We start from the raw sequence: 23,660 nt of genomic DNA, 5'->3' as shown, positions 1-23,660 counted from the left end.
AGGAACAGTAATTACCGAACTAGGTGATTCCAATCCACGGATTATGGAAATTTAGTCATGTAAACCTGCAAATCGTATAAGTATTTCCAATAATAATAATATGTTTTATATAACGTCTATATCGTAAATATCTTTAACAATTAAATGATTCATTACAAAAAAATGTTCGCTGTCGTAGAGCCATAAAACACACGCTTTTTACTGAGCCGGTCAAATGCAACCGAGAATTAAAGTTTAAAAAAATAATTTTATAGATATTCCAATGATGGCACTAGAAACTTTGTGAAGTAGAGCAACTTGAGAATTGAATAATATGTGTTCTGTAATGATTTATTTTTTTCAGTTTTCGTGTTCATTCTATTTTCTGTAAACACCATTCCAGTAGCACAAGCCTGGCGGTTTGTCTACTAGTTGTTTACTAATAAGTTATCAATAGTAAAGTAATATTAAGTAATAACACTAATGCCTAACACACTTCAGCCATAGCAATGTTCGCGGCAAGTAACAGGCATTAAAATTTTGAACGGATCTTAATAGACCGGTAAAATAAAAATAAAAAATGCAAATGAAAAACTCGATATAAGTAATAACTCATTAAAAGCAAAACAATTACAAACTATTAAATGCATTTTTTGAACTATATTTAATCGGCCACGTAAATGCAATTTAAATGCAGGCTTGCGTGTGCTGTGTACACGTGAAACGTTCAGCTATTATGTGCCCATGTCCGGTTCGGTATGTCCAACAACATGGTAATGTGGTTATTCATGTGGTAACCTTTTCTAACCAACCAATAACAGCAAACGATTTACTCGACCGTGTATAGTGGAAAACCACCTTACACCTAGTTAACCAGATAGTTAAGTGTGGTATAGGAGTTTAAAAAAAAAGGAAAAAATTACACCGAAGACTTTTTAAAAATCATATTTTTCCGTTTCTTCCTCAAAAACTTGTTTCAAAGATTTAACCATATGAGCTTTATATTTTGTTGATTAAGTTTAATCTAATGAAATGGCCAAGATACAATAAAGGGGTAGGAACTCAACAATTTAAATTAAGTTTAAACAATTCAAAATATCATTTGGATATGTAGTAAAAATGAAATTTATTGAAAGATATTACCTATGTATAAATATGTAAGTAGGTAACAAAGACTCATAGGCGTTCACAGACATTTTCCTAGGGGAGGACAAAATTAATTTAAAAAATAAATAATTTTCTAAAACATTTTAGATTACTCATCTATGTTGAATAAATTGGCACATTACAGATAATGCTTTTAAAAACAAATTAACAATTTTAGTGGAGAGGGCAAGTGCCTGTCTTACCCCCCCCCCCCCATGCAAAGACCCAACCATTTAATAAAATATTATATTTTAATACAGTTATAATATGGCACTCGTACTGAATTTTATTTCTATGGGTAATTTAACTGGGTATGTATTTTATTTTTTTGGTTTTTCAGTTGTCAATTTTCCAAGCACTGTGATATAGGACTGTGAATGTGTTAAGTATTACATTATACAAGTTTAACTGTATTTAATATTACATTATTGCAAAATGTAAAAAATGAGATAAGAGTACATCCTAGCCTCTTCTAGGATGAGCATTTGAATACAAATTTTCGATATTTTTTTCAGTGTAATAAATTGATTTCAATTATAATTATAATTCCAACATTATTGTAGATAATCAAAATCAGAATAAAACAAAAGACTGTAATTTATATAATTGGTATTTAATACTTAGTAATAATTATCAACATATAAATTTATAAGCTGTGACTAATAACTACTAGAGGATACTTGTAAGAGCTAAATACATTCAATATAAATCATTACATTTTTAATGTACTGATATTTGTGAATATTTAACATTAAGAGGATGTCAGCGCACTGACATCCTCTTAGAGCGCTATTTGTTTTCTTTCTTTGGTCCATGACATAATTTAAATTTACAACAATTTTTGATTATTTTGAAAGTCAAATACAAAATCAAAAAACGATTAAATATAATATTGGCATCTCCTCAAAAATATTATTTTCTATCTTTTTTATAATGGGTGATTTTATACTAAGATTACTTAAAAACATAGAAAAATGATTCTGTGTTAATGTATTTTGGCTATGTTGAGCGAAGGCTAGAGAGAGGAAACAAATAGTGTACCGATATCAAATTAATGTTATATCTTTTTTTAAATTTATAAAATGTTTGAGAACATTCCTTAAATAAATTTAAGCAATAACATTTTATCATAGGATACAAACATTTAAAAATATAATGGCACTAAAAAACATTAAAATAATTATAATATTACCTACATTTTTAATGTGTAAATTGTTTTAAATAATAATGTATTTTCTTCACAGACATTTAGTAAATAAGGGTTATAAACAAAAGGTGTATTTCAAAAAAAAAAAAAAAGGTTTAATATGATATACTTAATTCATACTTGTATCCAAAATATTATACTCAAGTTAATAATTTTGAATGCTTGGAATTCTATTAGTTTTTTATTTAATTTCTTATGTTCATCATTTTACCATAATTAAGTAATTTATTAACAATTACAAATATTTTAGTCTTCTAATGTGACATTTTTAAATAAATATGACATGGACTCTTTATTATGAATCCTACGAATAGCCTCTGATAGTAAAATACTGATGTCCACCGTTTTAATTTTGTGACATTGCATTTTTTGAATTTCATGAGGAATTGTATTCGTCACAACCACCTATAATAAAAAAACATAATGCACAAACAAATTTAAACATATTGTGTTATTACTAATTTACTTCATCAATTGGCGAAGATTCTATAAGTCTAGGAGCATCAGAAGATAAAAGACCATGAGTAGCTAGAACATAAATTTTATAAGCACCACGGTCTTTCAATACTTCGGCAGCAGCTACAAACGATGCAACATCATCTATCATATCATCCTGAAAAAATATTTATATTTTATTAAGAGATCATCATTAATCTTGTTGTTGAAATCTATATATTTTACTAACCACCATAATAGCTATACGTCCACCAACATCTCCCACTACATTAATAGGAGGTTTTTCTTTGGCTGGATGCTGTGGTACTCCTACTCCAACGTCCATCGTTCTTGAACGGGATGTTGATGGTGGCGGAGAATTTCTCCCATCAACCATATCCGAATCAGATTCTTTCTGTTCTCCGTGAATAACAGCAATCGCTAAACGTAAACGTTCAGCATATGAAGTAGCTTTTTTTGCTGATCCGGGATTTCTTGCAACAATCACAGCATTGCGATAATCAGGGATCTATTCAAATATAAAGAACAACTCATTCACAGAAATTTAAAATCCTATTTTAAATATAAAAAAATTTCACTATAATTTCAATAAAACGGTATTTTGAACATAAAGGATAGCCACTGTATATTATCTTTTTGTGTTTGATTAAGTATGAAAGCACAGTGGCAACCTTGTATTTAAATATCATATTTAGTATGTTAATACATTTTACAACTAATATTTGGAATATTGGAGACCTACACATTCTTGAATATATTGTAAAAGAAATGGAGATGCTCTCAAATTATCAACTGGACATTCAAAAAAACCTTGAATTTCTTTTTGGTGAAGATCCATTGTAATCACATGAGTTAAGCCTGACGAACACAACATCTTTGCCAATAGTTTTGATACAATAGAACCACGTTTTCGCATTTTACCTGAAGCAAAATCAATTATAAATTATTCATGAAGGTTTTAAGTGTAATTATTTTAATACATTGTTTACTGTAGGGTAGATAAGGAATAACTCCAACAATGCTTTTGGCAGAAGAAGTTTTGCATGCATATGCCATGATCAAGAGTTCCATTATATTATTATTTACATCTCTAAAACATTTCCATAGAATTTAAAGCATACAAGGTTTATAATAATTATCATCTTATAGCTAAAAATAGGCAATTAGTAAATACTAAAAGGCATATGATATGCAAGAGGAATGTCAAAATAAAGTTTATTACTATTATGAATTATGAATTATGATGTAAAAATGTAATCATTTAAAAATACAAATAAATAAATACTCTAAAATACTAAGAGATATAATTAAATATTTTTATAATTCAGTGTACATTAAAATATTATTCAGAGCTAAGTGTCAATGTTTGATGATTTGTGTACTATCTTTGTAATAATAATGTGACTACATTGTTAATGACATTTAAATTTTAATTATTATAACTTTTTTTTTTTAATGCATTTATTATATAAATATTGTTTTATTTAATGATACTAGGTACTAGCTCACTTTAATTGTTCGAATAAACAACTTAGAAATGAACCAATATTAATCATATAGAGAATCAGCCAATAAATATATATGTCAACCATGTAATAATTATAAAGTCTTTAATTTTTTAACCATTTGTTCTTAAGAATTTTTAATATTTCACTGTTTAATAATTATCACTAGTAATATATTTAGTAGTACACATAAGTTATAAGTATCACATAAAACAATTATTAGTACGACTGAAAGGCATGTCGTGTATATGTTTACTTTAAATATGAGCTTAATAAACCAAGTCACCAGCAAGTCTAGAAGCCATCCACCTTAATATTTTGTTAATAGATTTAATATTTTCAATAGTGAAGTAAAAAACAATAGCTATATATAATATGAAGAATTTGCATAGCGTCTAAATAAGACATTTTTATTTTTATTTTATATATAATAATGCAATACTTAATATGCCTTAAGCAGAAACCTAAAAAAAAAATTACTGAAAAATATGTAGGTGATATTAATTGTTTAATATTTGTTTGTAAATAGATAAATAGATAAATAAGTTCTGTTTTGTATGAAACTAGCAGTGAGTTTAAGACATGTTTTGCTTCCTTAAACCGTTGCAGTATCAACAGTAAACATTGAGTTAATAGATTTGTAAAGCAGCCAACTAATAAAACTTATTTTTAGCAAATTTAATTAAAATTGCCAAGAAAACAAAACAATCAAATTAGATAGACGGCTTTACAACAAAATATTAACAAATGTTTACACAATAGACCTAAATTCAGATAGACTAGTATGTTTAAAATTGTTGTTTACTATCCAGAAAATCTCATTGATAATATACAATATATTATAATATTATCTATGGAAAATCCAAGTTGTACAACAGGTTTTTGCACATTGTACTATGAGAGTTTATGTTTGTTTTTATAATTGCGAATTGAAAATACATATGCGTCATAATGCCGACCTATTCAATGGTTACAAAAACTTACAGATATCAAATGTATTATTATTAAACTATTTGTAGCAAAATTAGTTATACATACTTTGAACCAGTTTGAATAATATATATGTCTTTTCCACGAACAGAATCACTTATTTGGACAGAGGTTTCTCGGTTTGTGGTATAAGAAACGGCGCATCGAGCTGGTTTCACACCAAGTCGACTGTAAATATGACGAATTAAATAGCACCATGGCTCATGAAAATTACAAATAGTAAATAAATTATAATTACCGAGCTACCAAATTGGCTAGTTCGAGGTGCGAATTTCCGCTAATTATCATGATGTCCGTCGATGTAGTTATATCCATGGTGATTGATACGTTTGACAGATTTCAAAAATATTTCTAAAATGTTTAAAAAAATTGACAACTAGTCGGGAACCCTTACTAAACACGTCACACAATGGCCAATGAGTACATTTATATAATTATATTAAACGACGAGCATTCGAGCATCGAGGTTTGATCGATTTGAAAAATAAATGAACTTGATAAGCCTAATTTATATTTTTTATCAGCAACATCATGCGTCAAAGACGTTGTATTGTTATGGTGATAACAGGGGCGCCGCACTTGTTGATTGTAAATAAGTTGATTAAGTACTAAGTAGTTGTGTTGTTGTATTATATAAAATATAATGGATTTTTAAATTTTTCGACCAATTTAGATCGTTTATGGTCGCTTATAAATATGATAAAATACTGTAATTTACTTAATATTGGCAATTAACAGTTTGTTACATTCAGCCGTTTTATTTATCGTACACCTATCTAATTTTTAGTAGTATCTTTGGTGTGGTATGTGTGGTATACTGAAGACTGAATGTTTCAATAGCATACGATCACGATTTGTCTCCGTGACTCTAGATATTAATTATTAATAAATAATTATTTTAGTTATATAATAGGATAAATAATTATATTTTAATCATTGCCTACCTAAAATTGTTTGCACAATAATTAAAATTTAAAAGTCGAACGGTCTGCAATGTTATCGATTTAATTGCATAATTGTTAGATATTATTTATAATTTATAATTATACCTACTTATTAGTTTATTACATTTATACATAAATAATATCGGCCACCAATCACCATGCACACGAGTTCAATTTATTATAATATGAAAAAAAAACTGGCAAAAATTATAAAACAATGATATTCGCATAGACATTGATTATGAGATATAGATGTTGAAAATCAATATTTTTCACCATTTTTAAGTCAGGACCTTTGTTAAAGAATACATTTATTTTTTATTTCATAATCCGGAGTAAAATACTGTTATTTATTTATTTTTTGAAAATTTCAACACTTGAAAATCAAATTTTGGACGAGTATATTTTGTTACCTAGTATAAGATGATCGCAGTAGTGCCGGATATTTTTCGGTGTTAGAGTCGTTAGAGATCGCTGTTCAAGTAGTGTCACTCATTGGCGGATATCCATCGAAAAATTTGGGGGGCTACGATTTTTCTTATGAACCAAAGCCGTGGGGTTAGGTTAGGTTGGGTTAGGTCTCAACATTTTTAACTGAAATGTACAATATATATTTTAAAAATGTTTCTTAATATTTTTTACTGAACTGAACAATATTTTTATAATATGGCAAACATTTAAGAGGGGGCTTTGCGGCTATCATGGGGGCTAAGCCCCCCCAGCCCCCCGGATATCCACCAATACTGTCACTCCACTTCGCTCATCAGCATTTTAAATACTTACAATATTTTTCATATTTTTGTATCCCGAGGAAATCTTAAGACTTGTTTGGAGAAGGGATGACGAAAACTAAAGGTATAAACCTAGTATTTGCGTTTAATAACAATATTAAGTTGTTCATTATATTTATTTTTAGAAGTCTTATTATGCTTTAGTAGAAGACGTACCTGTGTGACTGTGTGTATACGTATGTCATGCGATATTTAAATGGAGTCAACTCAAATTTTATCCGGAAGACGTACTGAATATACAATTTTAAATTTTAAATCACATATTGACATATTTAGATATAACAACATAGGTAGGTACAATATAAAACTGTCGTAGGTTAAAAAAAATCTTTGTATGAGCCACCCTTTAAAATAAAAATAGGGGTGTGGAAATAGTTTACATCACTCTCTGAGGCCTACTTAATATACACAACAAATTTCATGAAAATCGGAGGAGTTTGGTAACAAACATTGTGACACGAGATTTTTATATATTAGATATATACAATGCTAGAAATGTGTAGCATTAAACGAACACCGCTTTGCTAGCATAATATTATCATTAAAGGTCCGAAACACGTTTCTGTAACTAAACTGTTTTTGTAGGTACCTATAAACAGTGGCGTAACTTGGAGTCAATTCTGGGGGGGGGGGGGGGCAAGCAGTAGTAAAACTAAAATTGCGTCGGTAAATTAATAAATAAAAAAAAACTTAAAACTCATTTTTATTTTTATTTTACATCATAAAACTGATAAAAAAATATAGAATTCGATAAAATTATTAGAAATTATACTTATTTATGCAAATTTGATTGTAGTCAGTTAATAACTGGTACAATGGGCCTTTACACTTATAAATGGTAAAATTAACACGATAATAATCTTAGTTCGTTTAGTATTAGTTTGCGTATTAGTTTACACATTTCTAGCATTGTATATAAATATATAATATACTGCAGCGCTATAGTGACCGGAAATTAGGGTTGGAAAGAGTTTTAAACGAGTGTTTAATGACCATCAGGGTTGAGCAGTTGAGCTTATTATACCGTTCAAAATAACTATTTCTTTTGGGGGATTCGATACCGACCGTTTTAAGGAGTTATAAATAGACAATTTCCTGAGTGGTTCCGTGCGGAACTTGTACATAATAGATGGCGTCGTAAATAACCATAAAAGTGTGAACGAGTAATGATGACCATATTATAAGTAAAAGAAATATTATCGACGGGTTCCCGCACGAAGATAATAACATTGTCAGTAATGTGCTGCAAGAAAATTTAATTTGTTTGTTTTGTCATCTTCAGCATCAATCTTTTATTATTTTATTTAATCTATTATTTATCTTTTATAACCTATTTATTCGATGAAATTTCTAAAAACATACTTGAATTACTCACGAAATTTTGCTTGAAAACTATTTCCTCATATTCTTTAGATTAATTTTTTCATTCAATATCATAAACATTTTAAAATTATAAACTCTTTCTTTTATCATTATTTGTTTATTTATCGATGTAAATTATTGTAATCTGTTGCAAATATTTTAATTACCTAATTTACTCTTATCAATTATGCATGTTATCCTGTATGTCAGCCACACTTTATAATAAAAAATATAAAAAAATTCCAAACATTTGAAATTTGAAATTCTGGTTATTATGATTTTGGGAGTTCAATTTCTATATGGGGGAAAAGTCGTTTTCAAGAGCGAATTAAAATATGTACCGTACATTCAAAAGTTTAATCCTATTTGAAGGATATTATAGTCGGTGCAATAATGTAGTTAAGGTGATGTAGGTAAATTTTAGTAGAAAAAACAAACGGGTATCGAATCCTCAACATTTAATTAGACACCGATGAATTCAATTTTGGAACTGCAGTATTTTGCATTTTTAAAAATCTTTTTTAGTTTATATTTTTCATTTCATTACTTTCCATCGACTAAAATAATATGTTATACGGATCTCTAATGAATTATTTTTAATTTTCGTCTTATATAATTTCTAACATTCTGTTTTATTCACAATTATTTGTAAAACATCTAACCTAATGACCTTGTGAGGAGATTAAGGAAACTATATATATTATTGTTCGGAACTTAAAGGTTTCGATAAATATATCCATTCATTTTGAGGTCGTGTAACCACGAATCCTCGAATTAAATAGATACCAGGCCGCAGTAATACTGGTTGGGTGGCGGCATGAGGGGGTGCAGCTTATACTTGGTCCGCGGACAAATACCATCTTAGATTATTATTATGTTACCGGTTTGGAGTTTGGCACGTTCTCGGATGAGCTTCAACAGATCCACCTTAAACGATGATTAATTATATATAGTACCTACGTAAATGCACGTAATAATAATATTATATTATATTATGTATAGGTACACGATAACACGGCGGCACGTTGATCGTGCACAGCAACAGCAGCAGCTGCTACAACTTACTGATGGCCTTGTACGTTATTATTATAATTGCGAACCGTTGGTAGCCAACAGGGGAACCCGACGAGGCCCAAGTTGGTACGACTACGACGACGACCACCGCAACGCCGTCCTAGCGCTTTAGCGAACGCCCACCCCAAATCGTTAAGGCGCAACCCTCGTGCGGTGACACGAGATGTGTGTGTGTGTGTGTGTGTGTGTGTGTGTGTGTGTGTGTGTGATGTCGAACAGTGAGCAAAGGGTATAGCGAGCGAGCATTAAGGGCGATGGTGGTGGGCTGTGTCGTGTCGGGAGGGACAAAACACGGCGATAGCGTTGGCCTAGCACGCTTGCACCCTCTCTTGCACCCCCCCCCCCACTCACACCGCAAAGCATCACCACCTCGGCGTCGTGAAAAAAATCAATGTGCGCCGTTATCTCGGCAAAAGCTCTATGCTGGCCGCCGCCGCCGCCTCGTCGCGCTGTTGATAATACGCCGCCGCGTTTTGTACACAAGCGAAAATAACAAAACAAAGAAACGAAACGAAACATCCGCCACTGGACAGTGCACACACCGTATAATAATAACAATACGCGGGACGGACAATAATAAAATTATTATCATAAAGGTTACGCACAGCGGCCGCTATACCTATAAAGTGACAATACAATAATATATAAACATACCTAGTAAACTGTTGTCAATCAATTGCCGCGATTTATAATAAATATATAATCATAATATCGCGCAAAAGTCGGCCGTCCCTCGTACCGTGTCCGTCTCGGCCCGAAACAACGTTTTGGTACAGATCGTCATCGTAAATCGTCGTCGTCGATCGTTGCAAACATGGACGCTGGTCCGCAAGCTTACGGCGCCGGAAAAGTCGGAGGCGATTTCAACATCCAAAACTTTGTCCGCAAGCCACACGTGTTCGTCAGGCTGTTGTCGTTGGTACGTATACGATTCGATGTCAGAACATTATAAATAAGGTAGTAACAAATAAGATATCAGGGGGGATTCATCCCCCCCCCGTAAATGCGCCACTGGAGCCTACACGTATGGGCACACACACACACACACGTGTGCTGTAAGTTGTACGCGTATCGTATAGAGCGAATTCGTTAACGGATTTGGAATTTCAGACCAGCCCGGAAAATTACTTTTTAAGTTGCCCACATTCACAGTTATTATTTTGTTCGGTGATTGTACACCACACATACTGAAAGTGGTAATTTTTTTTCAGTTCTTTAAATGGGTGGTAAATATTTATTGAGATTTTGTGGTGTCTATATTATAGTTCCTAAAAAATTATGATACTTAAATAATGTATTATTGAACTTTGACGTTTGTATAATATACTATAGACAGTATAGCGAATCTGGAGATCATTTAAGGAGGATTCGAGTTGGTATCATTGTTGAATAACTTATGAATTTTATATTAATTATATCATACAGTATTACAATAATTCAAGTAAAATAAAGCCCAATGTTGGGGGGGGGGGGTATACACTACGTTACTCCCCACAAATACGCCACTGACTATAGACAGATATAAGATGCCTATAGTTGTTATTGGATGTAATTTATAGTTAATAATCACTTGACCTACTTTAAATACAAAATATGTAGGTACAATTTGTAGTATTTGAAAAATAGAACAATATTACTATTTACTTAGATACTATAACATCTAACCAGTATAACAATAGATAATATTTATAATATTATAATACATATAAGTATAAAATCAAATGTTTAATATTTTAACCATAAAATATTAAGAGTAGTAAAATTAATCTTTATTAATATAAAAATATGTATTTTAGATTTTACTATCCACAGAGGAAGATTTTTTGATTAATTATTATTATATGTTTATGGTTCAGATGTGTATGACATAATGGCCTAAATAAGCCCATAAAAATGCATTCACGACACTAAAAACCAAAAGACCGTATATTATGATAATGATCTATAAATACGTAACGAGTAACAATACGTTCATAAAACTATTGATGCTAAAAATTAGTTATCAATTTCAATATTAAAAATTAAAATTCATAAACATACGTGGTTTTGCAGGTTTAAACTTGAATTTCAAAACTGATTTTAATTCATTTTAAGTATCATTGAATTAGCGAAAAATATAAATATAGATTATAGAATAATGACAAATAATTAGCTCGTATTTTTACTCAAAGCTGTTAAAAAGAAATGTCCTAAAACTTTAAAAAAAAAATAACCTTAAAAGTCGCATCTCTTGTAACGAGATAAAAATAACACAAAAACCGTATATATTTGATTTCTGTTAGTTGGAAAAGACTACACACAGTTGAGTTCGGTATAGTGCACGCAGCGGTCCCGCCAAGTATATATAGTTAATAGTTTAATATGTGGCCCATCGAGAATTTCCCGATTTTCCAATGGTCCCCATGAGTGAAATACACATAAAAGGACATAATATTTTTTCTGTTACTGCTGCAAAAACGAATGACGTGACCTTATAATGGGACATTATTATTGTTTTGGGCTCGATCGCGCGTGGGGACGTTCGATTTTTCAATTTTTGTGAACCCACAATTGAATTTGTTGACGCACGAATTGTTTATAAAAAATAAACATACTACGATTTGTTTACTTGTGGGTGAAATAAACGCATCTATCATCACCGTTTTTATTTTTATTAAATAACAACGATTTCAATGCTAATATTTTATCACGTGATTTAGCCATGAATAGTGTTTATACACGAGTATAGGTACCTAATATAATACATCAAAACGTTTTTATTTCAATATGTTGTGCAAAATTGTTATTAGGCTATACTGCTCAGTGCTCGGCCTTATAATATACGCATTTACATTTTTTTCCCGTTCGATGGCATAATATTGTATGCCATTGCCATGTAAGCACAAAATATGTTTCATGAAAGTGTGATTAAAAATAAGAATTCTTTACGACATATTTTCGCGCATACTTCAACAAAATTATAGATTATATACTGTTTTAAGGTCATATTAATTGGATTTTTTTATGAAATATTGCACTAATTTGTATCTTTAAGTGCAGCAGCAAATTCAAGAAAATAAAAATAAAGATTTTTACAAACACATATTATTAGTATAAGCAAAAAAGATAAATTCAAAGTCTACCTATCCTGTAATTATTATTTTATGTTATTTTACTGAATACTTATTTAGGTCTTTGGTGTAAAATAACTATTTTTTTTTTTTTGGAAATTATAATTATTAGATAGGTTATATATAACATGGTAAAACAACAACAAATAAATTATTTAAAAAAAAACATTTCTGTAACGTGTTAAGTATTCAGTTTTAAGACCAAAATCATAAGTTTTGTTTGTTTTTTTTTTAAAAAAAACACGGTTTTTAACGAGTATAAAACTCTCCATCAATAATATATGCGTACTAAACACACATAATGATATTAGACTATTGCGTGAGTATAATAATATTTTCTCGGTCTCCGTCGATCGTCGACCCATTTACGATCATGATTCGCAGATGTGTTTTGTTGTCGTCACGCGCGCGTTATATTATAACCGTATAAGGTTATAGTATATTATGTGGTTGCCTTTTAGAATAATATATATATATATATATATATATATATATAGAGAGAGAGAGAGTGTAACAGAAAGACCTGACCAAAAAAAAGAAATTATACTAATTAAACGTATGACAAAAATTGTTAATATTATATAATCAGTAAATAATTTAAGAAATGCTCTCATGTCAGCGAATTCTCAAAAATCATAAAGTTATTACTTACCTACCAAATTGATTTAACCAAAATAATATTGAATTTTAAAAAATTTAAAAAAATAAACTACTTGACTTAGATAATTTTTTTTACCACCAAAATTATTCTTAAAATCAGATTCACAAATATACTATTTTGAATCGATCCGAACAATTTTTATTAAATTTATTTAAATTTATTTTCAGTACTAAAAAATAAACACGAAAAAAAATTATCATACATAGCCCTAGGGTCACTAATGAACAAAAAATTAAAATTAAAAATATTGATTTGAACAAAAGTTATTCTAAAAATCAGTTCAATCTGTTACACCTATATAAATAAGTGGGTGAGGAAAAGAATTTATAACATTACCTTGCAGCAGTGTTGTATAAAATACCGTAATATATAGAAATTTGTCTTATTGCACCCGACACGGAAAATATAGCGTAAATTTCACGATACGCAAAATTAAAATCGTGGCGTCATCGCGATTTAATATCAGTGATTAAAATATAAACTCTTGCGTCTCGCAGTCATTAACTAAAAGGGGAGAATATTTTCTAGATAATGTCATATACGAAGGAGTTACAGTTATAATAATTTATTATTATTGCTACTTATTGTATGATATATAATTTTATAAACTCCTTATAGATTATCAGCCAATAAAGCGAATACCGCTATTTGAATAATATTTAATTTAAATAAAATTTTGCTTAGTGGAGTAATAGCCTGCAATATAGGTAGGTAAGGTACTGTGGTTTTTGTTAGATGAACGGAGGCAATATAATATACTACGAACACTGGCGAGTATATTTTCGTTACAAGTCTCGATTTTTAATAAGTATAATTATCCTACACTGTATATTTACGTATAATCACGCGAAAAACCATACTAAATAAAATAATATATAACCTAACCTAACTTTTTGATCAGCCCTCGTGTTAAGTTACATGTATTATCAGAAAAAGAATTCGCCGCAAAAGCTTTTATATGCATCGAAGTGCGATTAAAAAATGATGTTTTAGGGGGTGAAGTATGTGTGAAAATAAAAGTGAAGATTATCCCATCTTACCCTTCCATGGCTCCACCGTCACTTCAAACCACAGCACAGTTCTCCAAATATATATAAAATAATTGCAATATTACATTTTATGACGGTTTATTATTAAATTTTGTAAAAATGAAATGTAAAACATTGTACAAATATTTACCAAATGGCCTGGGAATTGCATTCTGCAAGAAACCGAAATGGCTTGCATATTTAATTTCACGTTACAATGCATTTTTAAAATATTATTTTAATAATGTACTACAGGTATAGTAAAAAAAAAAATCAAGTATAGCGAAACCTCTATATAGTAGAAAGTCATGGAGAATTAAAAAATGTTCTCTATAGAAAGTCGTCTACAATTGAGAAACCCTCTACATAATGAACATTTGCGAGAAATTATTAAATGTCTACTATAGGGAGAGCCTGTAGAGAATTGGTTATACATTTACTTATACATCATACGCATTGAATTTGGAAGATATTAATTTATTATTTATTATATACACAATTCGTATGTATTTAAAAGTGTTTATAAAAATGTTTTATATTTATGTATACAATTAAAAATATCTGTAATCTATTTTCTGCTTTTTGCAATGATATGTGTATATATATTGCGTCCATTTATGAGAGGTAATTCTTCATTTTGGTTCCAATTTTCAGTGTCCACTATTAGGAGGGCTCAACTCCTAATATGTGCATACATTTTTACCGGGGAATTTAAAAGTGTCCATTATTGAAAGGTTTATTTAGAGGTTTCGCTGTATAGATAAAGATAATTCGGTACGATAGGGCAAGGATTGTGTACGTATAAATAACTACTAATAAACATTGTATATAGTTAAGGGTAAGTGCGGGGCTCGTGATTACGGATATGGTCAATTTGTACTTAGCCTACGATGTAATTTGATTGTTATCGTAAGTAGTTAACTGAAATTCAAAACGCTAATAAAAATTAATTTTATTAAAGCAAAGCAATATTTTATAGGTACGAAATTTTTAATGTATATGATTATACACTTTTTATAAAATATAATTAATAATGATAAACGAAATTTCGTATAGTGTGCATATAATGGCCCTACTTTTTGTGTTAAACATAGTAATATATGTATTATATTTATGTGAATAAATAAATTGAAAAAATAGTTATCATAACTGTTTACATAATAAAAAAAAAATATTCGTTATAAATGTTATAATAAAAGTCGTGAGTTAAGTACGAACTTAATACCTATGCAATTTAAGAAAATAAATACTTATATTTGCATATTTCATTCCCGTTAAACCTTTTACACCTTTAAGGTTATTTGAAAAGTAGCGGTGAAGGTACTTAAAATATTATACATAACACACAAGTACATATATCTACAAAACAATTAGCTAAACGTTTTAGATTTTTGTATCATTAAATATTATTGCTATTTTTTCAATTATAAACCAGACAATTCTTATTTACGAGTTTTCAATACTAATGAATAGGAATTTAAATATATTTAAAAATATCTCGATTTAATTAAATTGATCATCTTTCAATTTAATTAATATTTGTTAACAAATTTACCAATGAGCTCTGTGATGGTTTTATTTTGTATTTTTTAGAATACCTATTATGTAGAATATAAGGGTAAAAATTATAATAGGTATTAACTAATTATGAATATTAACAACTTGTGAATTTGAATTATCAAATTGAGTTACTTTATCTATAGCCTATAGGTCTAAATTGGCATAGGCTATAATAATTTAATAAGATTAAACAGTTGGATACATGTCATGTCCTCATCGGTGATCAACTCGGGTGGGTTTCTGCGGTAATTTATAACCTAATCGAACAGATAAAAAATCGTTAAATTCGAAAATATTTACTGCAGTGAGTAAAACTCAAGTCAAATTAAAAGCTGTCAAAGTATAATATAATATTATTGTCTCGATGACACTAATATGCTTATATCAATTATCACAATAGATACATATATTATTATATTTTCTTCTCTTGAACTAATTATTTCGTCTGCTCTAAAATATTGTTTTAGTTGTTTGGCTTGATCGTGTATTTTTGTGCATCATCTGGCTCATGGACTACAGACACAAAAACCAACGAGGAAGTATGCATGTTCAAGCTTAAGAGTTTTGGATGTCACATTGGCGGCGTTGTGGGCTTTACGTCAGTGATCGGAGCGGCTGTGTTCGTTGGCGGCGAGTATTATTTCGAAAACGTGCCGTCGGTAAAAAGCCGCAAACATTACGTGCTCATCGACCTTGGATTCTCGAGTAAGAACAATCGATAAGCGAATATAATATTATAAAACTAAACTCTTGACACGTATATCACAAAAATTGTGCAGAGTTTGGTTATTGTAATTTTATTTTTATAGTATTTTATAGAGTATTTTACTAACAGTAAACATATAGTCTTAAAAATAACTCAACAACAATAATTGTTGTTGTGCTTTATCTATATGAATCATTTTGTTACATAAAAAATGTGTTTTTTTTTTGCTGGTGTTTATTGATATACATAATACATGATAACAATAAGATCTGATAATTATGTAAATCATACTAATGTCAAAAATGATCAAAAATCGTTTGAGTGAATGTTTATAAGAGACTCACTTACTTGAGGTTACAACCAAGACGAAAAATGTTTATTTAGCAAAGTACAAATAATTTATTATACTTTTTTTTACCGAAAGAAGAAATTAATTTTAATTTTTAGTTCAATATTGACTTACAAAACTATTCATATATACAATAACATCTTATAATATCGGTATTCGAGTTATTCCTAAAAAATATAGCAAAACTTGATTCAATTGTTTCAATAAACAATACTATATTTAGCCGAACGTCATATATCGTTTAGTATAGTTTTATCAAATGTTTCAATGTTTGAATTTTAATTGATCACCTCTTTCAATTCTATTAAAACAAATGATAGAACAATACATTTTTATTTTAAGGCGAATGTATAAGCAAAATATTTGCAGCACATCCGTACCTACTTTTATGTAATAATAATGTGTTATTAAATTTCAGGTCTATGGTCGTTTTGGAATTTTTTACTTTTCATTTATCTAGCTGATACATGGGGCAATACACCTGATTTCCCCGACTCAATTAGCACTGCCAATCCAACCACTGCCATTTATTTTGCATTATTTGCTACTTTTTCTTGGGTGAGTACAAAATCTTCGCGTCTCACGTTTGTGTGAAACTAATGTCCATAACACATCAGGGCATAATATAATCATATTATGTCACTTACGATTTTGATTAAATTTTACTATAGGGGACTTCTGCATATTTCTCATACCAGAGATACAATATGGGTGTTGATCCAGCATTTATATCATCTTTTGAAGCCGATCAGTTTGGAGTGTACGACGAAACGCAAAATAACAGTAACAACGAAAGTCCGTTTAATAAACAGATGTCGGGTATGAGTCAATATAATTATTTCGAGATTCAAAATTTAGACATTGTAACTATATTGTGCATGTTTTTGTTTATACCACCATATACATGCATATATTACCCGACACGCATGGTCTATGTGTCAAAGGCACCCGCTAGGCAATTATATTTAAAGCGCAAAACTTAAACATTTTCCTATCTCATCTTAGCCGCCCGAGATCTGTGCGTGTTAGTCGTAAATAACAACTATTAATATTTAATGCTACATGGTAAAATTCAATACGGATACCACTCTTGCACGTGCATAGTATATGTCAATAATCTGATAACAATATGAAATTCGCTATACGAATTTTGTAACTCACCTATTGCAGTCTTGACAAACTTAAATGTTTATTAACGTTGTCTGATATTGAATCTGAAAAGATAAAAGATTTAATTTTTCAAAGTATTGTGCGTACGATCTATAGATAATGTTGTGTCGATTTCAATTTTTTTTCAGATAAAAATCAAACGTACCAACTTACTTAAATTTTAATCTTTTGAGTTAAAATTTACGGCAGTAGCGAGGTCCCTATTAATCTAATGATAGTTAATAGATTATTATTTGAAATAGGTTGCCGTGGTGGATAGATACCTTTTTTTTTATAGTTGGACAATGTTTAAAAGGCCTCATACTAATTATTGTACATATGCTAAATCACTGAAAATAGTAGTAACAATAATTTGTTGAACATACTCGTATATATTTTTAATTTTATGACATACATATATGGTCACACTCCGCAAATATTTTTTTGCCTTTTGCGTATACAAAAATACAATCGCATAAAAATATGTCAATACAATATATATATATATATATTGTATATTTCAAATAAAATTCATTAAAAAAAAATGTAGTAGCTTCCTGGGCCTTTGAGCCACTAACAGTTTACAGTTAGGGACTGAATCTAAATAGGAGAAATCCTCATTTTCGTAGGCCTACACATCCCTACAATATTAGGTGTATATGTATGAATTATTCTATCAAATTTAAATAAAAAAGAATATTATATTAGCTTACAATGCGCCATATAAAGTTATACTCAATTTAAAAATATTTATATATTTATTATTATCATAGCAAATTATTGTATTTATTTGTGTTATAATCTAGGTGAATATCAAACTCAAGCTTACTAAGTACACGGTCAGTTTTTCAACGACGATTCTGGAACATGCCAGCAGAGCAGATTGTGTTTTTACCACACATACCTACTAAATTACTTATCGCCGATGGTATTACTGGTTTTATTACTTCACAATAACTAAACAACGTATTTTATTGAATAGCAAGTTAGTTGCGAGTAGTACCAATTTTTGAAATCTGTAACAAAATGATTAATAATATATTATGTATTTTTTTTTTTTTTTTTTTTTGATATACTTACTATATCATTACATTTTTCAACTATATAATATTCTATAATACATTATTGTTGTTGTCTATTTAAACAAACATAAGTAAATTTTAGTAAAATATAATGTGAAATAATTATTGGTATTGTTAATAGTTTTTCTTTAAATACAATTATTATATAATATGCGTCAATGAAAGTTAATGACGAAGTAAAATGCATCATGATGCCAAGTTTAACAATAATAAAAAAAATTAAGTTTAACATTATAATTTTTAATGTTTATAAACTCCATATAATATAATATAATATGCATATAGGTATGTTCATGTATATATACTGTTATAAGTAACGTATAAAAAAAAACCTATTTCTTAATCAATTTCTATATGATAATAATGTTCTCTTCTAAAATATATAAGAGACAAACATTTATTACTTTTTTTTTTTTAAATAGAAGCAATTATTACCCATATCACAATGTCGCGGGCAATATTAGAATTTAGTATTATAGAAATCGTACAAATAGATACAATATAATGATCATAATATAATATGTATAATATAATTATGATATGCGATTATTACGAACGCATTTCTGTTTTGCCGTATCAGTATTTTGTCGGTAGATACCTCCTTATACCTATATCTTAATATTATAATATATTATTATATTATTAATTATTAATCAACTATTAATATTAACATTACCTACCATATTATTATTATTACATACAAGTGTTAACGCGCGTATTACATATTATATATTTTTTATTCTTAAAATATATTTGAAGTGATGAGAAATAATATATGCATACGGATTATTTATGTGTTGTGGGTTTTGATTACCTATTTATTTATTTACAGCTAATAAAACCATATATGTATTGATTTCGAATGCATTTTTATCTTTTATTTTCTATTCTTGATATTTTTTCAATCGAAAGTTATGGAGTTTACTACTACATAACAAAAATGGTTGTGGGTCTCTATATCATATTTTTGGCCCTTGTACAGAACTAAATCCAAGCCCCTTTTAAATAAAAATCAATCTTTAAACATTTTTTAAATATATTATATTGAAGTAACTATTTGCATGAACGCCGGGTCACAGCAACACGGTTCCTTCTGACACTCCCTTGTGGGGGCCCTGGTTATACCTAATTTTATTTGTCTTAATCCAAAAATATTAGTGGATAATGCATAATATACCCAAAGAGATTGTACGTGTTACAAGTGAAAAAAAGAAAATATTAAAAATCAAAAAAAAAAAAATCATTTACGAGTATTTCCTAAAACGTTTTCGTTCAATCAAAACATTGCAGATGAATAATAATAATAATTTTTTAATGCATAATTAATATAATAAAACGATGATGTAGAGGGACCTAACTTACAGATTCTGAAAACCAACTTACACATACTTAAAAATGAAAATCTTTTAATTACAATAGGTCTGTCTCAAATTTTTCAATATAGGGGTGCCAACTTCACACACGTGAAATATGCCTGTTTTTTGTAGAAGTGTAGAACGATTTTTTCCCATAAGCATTTCTAATATTAAAACTTGAGTTCCGACACATTAAACATAATATTCTTAGTAGAGTCGATGTTATAGCCTGTCCATGCATCCCATACAATACTTAACGCATTTTAATTTGAAAATAACTCAATATTTATTATTTGGTGTAATTTATAAGTGTTATCTTGTGTATGGATAATTTTGATAGAATTGAACAATTGTGGCCCTTTATCAGGGATACTATATGGAAACCATATTTAAGTTATTAGTTGTAGAAACTCAACTGCAATGTTCCAACTTAGAAGTTTGTGATGTCTCATTAAAAAATGTATGCCGATAAAGTTTTATATTTCATGACATTGTTAAATTTGTTGTTAAACGTTAGTTTAAAGGAGTTTCTTTTTAGAGACTACCTAGGTATACAAATCAGTTTGATATGCAAATTGATTTAAAACATTAAAAATTCATAAAAAAATTATATGCATCACCGTTTCACCTAAACATTTTTGTTTCCTTTAACCGGACAATCGGGAAGTGTATATTCTGGTACTAGTATGATATTATCAATTTGTTTTTTTTTGTTTACTGTCCGTTACATATTTAAATATTTTGCATGTTCATAATTGTGAATCCATTGATCTATTTTACACGGCACCTATATTTGTTTATATTTCTTGGTCTTTTTTACGTACGTATGCAGTTTTCTATTTTTATCTGAAAATATAAAAATAATAATTGATTTTTATGAAGTCCATATATTTTTTATTTGAAAGAGAATATTTACAATCTATGCTACAAGGCATAATAAGAAAATTTGAACACATACATAACAATTTTTACAACCTGAATACATGAAGAGAGAAGCCATCCAATAATAGAACCCAAGAAGTTCATATTTATATTATGTTTTCGTTGACTTTTTGTTATTTTTGGTGCATAAATATGCAGTTAATTCATTAACACGTCGTTTGAATAACTTTCAACGAATCTGTGTACAATGTTTTAAAAAACATTATTAATTTATCAAAACACCATACTTACTTGAACACAAAAATATAATATAATTTCTAACTCTAAATATAGTCTAAGATATGGATACTCGTGTGTTTAAAATGTTACAAAAATGATATTGTTTAATTATGATCTTATCATTGCCATAACTATATTATTTTTCCTATCCTAAATAATAATAATAAAAATAGTAATAATAGTAATAGTAATAATGATAATACTTTATAACTTCACCTAATGTTCCTCTCTAACACGTTCGATGAACAACTGTCCAATGATTGATGTTTCACGCAGAGTTTCTTAAATGGATTATGATTATTATTTTTATCGGTTTAATTATAATTTAATCAACTTTTCTGTTATTATTTATAAACATTTTTTTACATTTTTTTTATAAACAAATAATAAATCACATATAACCTCATAGGTGTCTGATATACTTATTGAATCTGAGAAATTTTCCCTTGAAATAAAAAAACATTTAAAAGCTATATTTTATATTCATTTATGTACCATCATCGTAAGCATATAATTGTCGAAACTAATTGCTAACAAAGTTTCCTTTAAATAAAAAAATAAAAAACTATATTATTCGGAGAGCTTATTTAAAAACAGTTTATGACATGCACATTTTAATAAATACAATTTTAATATATATAGAAAAAAATAATTAAAAATCACGTTTGTACTGTAAGAATAATAATTATTACGCTATAATAAAAACTTCTTAATGGTAGAAAGTCAAGTTGGCCAGGTGTAGTATAATAATAATCAAGTCAACAAAATATAAAGTTGATATACATTTTTTATCAATTTAATATTAAAAAAAATGTCAATATTTCGCTGAGTCAAAAAATTATAATTATTTTAAAATTAAAAAAATAAATAATGTACAATTATTTTCATGAAAACGTGAAATTGGTCAATACCTCATTTGATGGAAATGAGTAATGGTAGAAACGTATATTAGGCCTTTATATACTCTTATAGTCCATACTTCGTCCATTTATACTACGAGTTTTGTAGTTTACTAGTTTTTGTCAGTTCCAAGTTAACGAACACACACAGAGTGATAGAGAGAAATATATAGAGAAAAATAGTATAGTTTTAGCAGGTTAAAAGAGTAAATACATTTTAAGAAGTAAAGTAAACATGTTTTTGAAGTTTCAGGGTATGCAATATGCTCAGAAACTGGATGTAGAACGTACTTCAAATCTGTCAAGATTATAAAATTCCCATTAATTTTCGAGAAAATCGTAAAAGAACGGTTATAATAATATGTTTACGGTCAAAACCTATAACTGCATAGAGAGCTCCGTTCGGAATCGGCTTTTGACTGTAATGATTAATCGTTTTTCAATTTAAAATGACAGCAAGCTTTTAACATCACACCCGTTCATGTAACGACCTATCCAAAACGTGCAATTACTACGAAGCCAAAATCATAGTCAGCGTTTAACGACACGAAAAAGAGGAACTCGTATAATTAAAATCTATTTTTAGATTTTGAGCAGAGCGATGAATGTATTGATTTTACCATGATGTGTGTTTTTTTTTGTGTCTGTCATCACGTTTTGGGGCAGTAAAAATGCTTCGATTTTTTACTTCAGTACCTCGTTTGATCAGAAAGTGAATCTAGTTGGTACTTTGGGGAGTCAAAAGTAAAAAAATTCTTAATACTTTTCTAAATAATCGAGAAACACAAACTAAAAATTAAGGGGAAAACAGGAAATTTTACGCACACTCATTTTTCGACAAAATCGATTTTGGTTTTTGATGTAACTTTAAAACAAATGACCATAGATACATGAAATTTTCACCGAATGTTAATATAAGTATATTCTATACACCATGCAATTTTCAAAACATTTCGACTTAAGTTGAACTATTCATAGGCATTTGAAATTTTCGATCATTATTAGTTTTTTTTAAATTAATATCGATAAAAATGTATTTGTTAGGCAGAAAAGCTTGAAAATTTAATGCAAGGCTCTTAACATACTGTTACAATAGCAGTTGAAAAATATAATAAATTCATAGTCACAATTTTTTTTTATAAGCAT

General features: G+C 28.8%; 2 protein-coding genes across 2 annotated transcripts; one reads left to right on the top strand and one right to left on the bottom strand.

Moving 5' to 3' along the window:
* Positions 1-1,722: 1,722 nt before the first annotated feature.
* Positions 1,723-10,244, bottom strand: LOC107164158 (phosphoribosyl pyrophosphate synthase-associated protein 2). Its single transcript, XM_015511874.2, has 8 exons — positions 10,109-10,244; positions 5,522-5,634; positions 5,332-5,451; positions 3,769-3,878; positions 3,531-3,709; positions 3,018-3,296; positions 2,799-2,945; positions 1,723-2,737 (listed from the first exon to the last, which is right to left on the bottom strand). The coding sequence occupies exons 2-8, from the start codon at positions 5,596-5,598 to the stop codon at positions 2,579-2,581; spliced, it is 1,071 nt and encodes a 356-aa protein (XP_015367360.2). The 5' UTR covers positions 5,599-5,634; positions 10,109-10,244; the 3' UTR covers positions 1,723-2,578.
* Positions 10,238-19,955, top strand: Syngr (synaptogyrin). Its single transcript, XM_015511880.2, has 5 exons — positions 10,238-10,373; positions 16,281-16,518; positions 17,287-17,426; positions 17,540-17,687; positions 18,824-19,955. The coding sequence occupies exons 1-5, from the start codon at positions 10,269-10,271 to the stop codon at positions 18,847-18,849; spliced, it is 657 nt and encodes a 218-aa protein (XP_015367366.1). The 5' UTR covers positions 10,238-10,268; the 3' UTR covers positions 18,850-19,955.
* The last annotated feature ends 3,705 nt before the right edge of the window (positions 19,956-23,660 follow it).

Source organism: Diuraphis noxia, unplaced genomic scaffold (genome assembly GCF_037042655.1).
Source record: "Diuraphis noxia isolate RWA-SAM2 unplaced genomic scaffold, SU_Dnox_SAM2 contig0003, whole genome shotgun sequence".
NCBI lineage: Eukaryota > Metazoa > Arthropoda > Insecta > Hemiptera > Aphididae > Diuraphis > Diuraphis noxia.
The sequence above is the reverse complement of the archived record's forward strand: the minus strand, read 5'-3'. Positions and strand labels throughout refer to the sequence as shown.

Excerpts from the sequence above, each read along its gene's own strand:
- Syngr (XM_015511880.2), top strand. The coding sequence starts at position 10,269 with ATGGACGCTGGTCCGCAAGCTTACGGCGCCGGAAAAGTCGGAGGCGAT. Across the intron at positions 16,519-17,286 it reads CATCGACCTTGGATTCTCGA|GTCTATGGTCGTTTTGGAAT; the intron begins GTAAGAACAATC and ends ATTAAATTTCAG. Across the intron at positions 17,427-17,539 it reads TATTTGCTACTTTTTCTTGG|GGGACTTCTGCATATTTCTC; the intron begins GTGAGTACAAAA and ends ATTTTACTATAG.
- LOC107164158 (XM_015511874.2), bottom strand. The coding sequence starts at position 5,598 with ATGGATATAACTACATCGACGGACATCATGATAATTAGCGGAAATTCG. Across the intron at positions 3,879-5,331 it reads ATTATTCAAACTGGTTCAAA|AGATGTAAATAATAATATAA; the intron begins GTATGTATAACT and ends GAAATGTTTTAG. Across the intron at positions 2,946-3,017 it reads GACGTATAGCTATTATGGTG|GATGATATGATAGATGATGT; the intron begins GTTAGTAAAATA and ends ATATTTTTTCAG.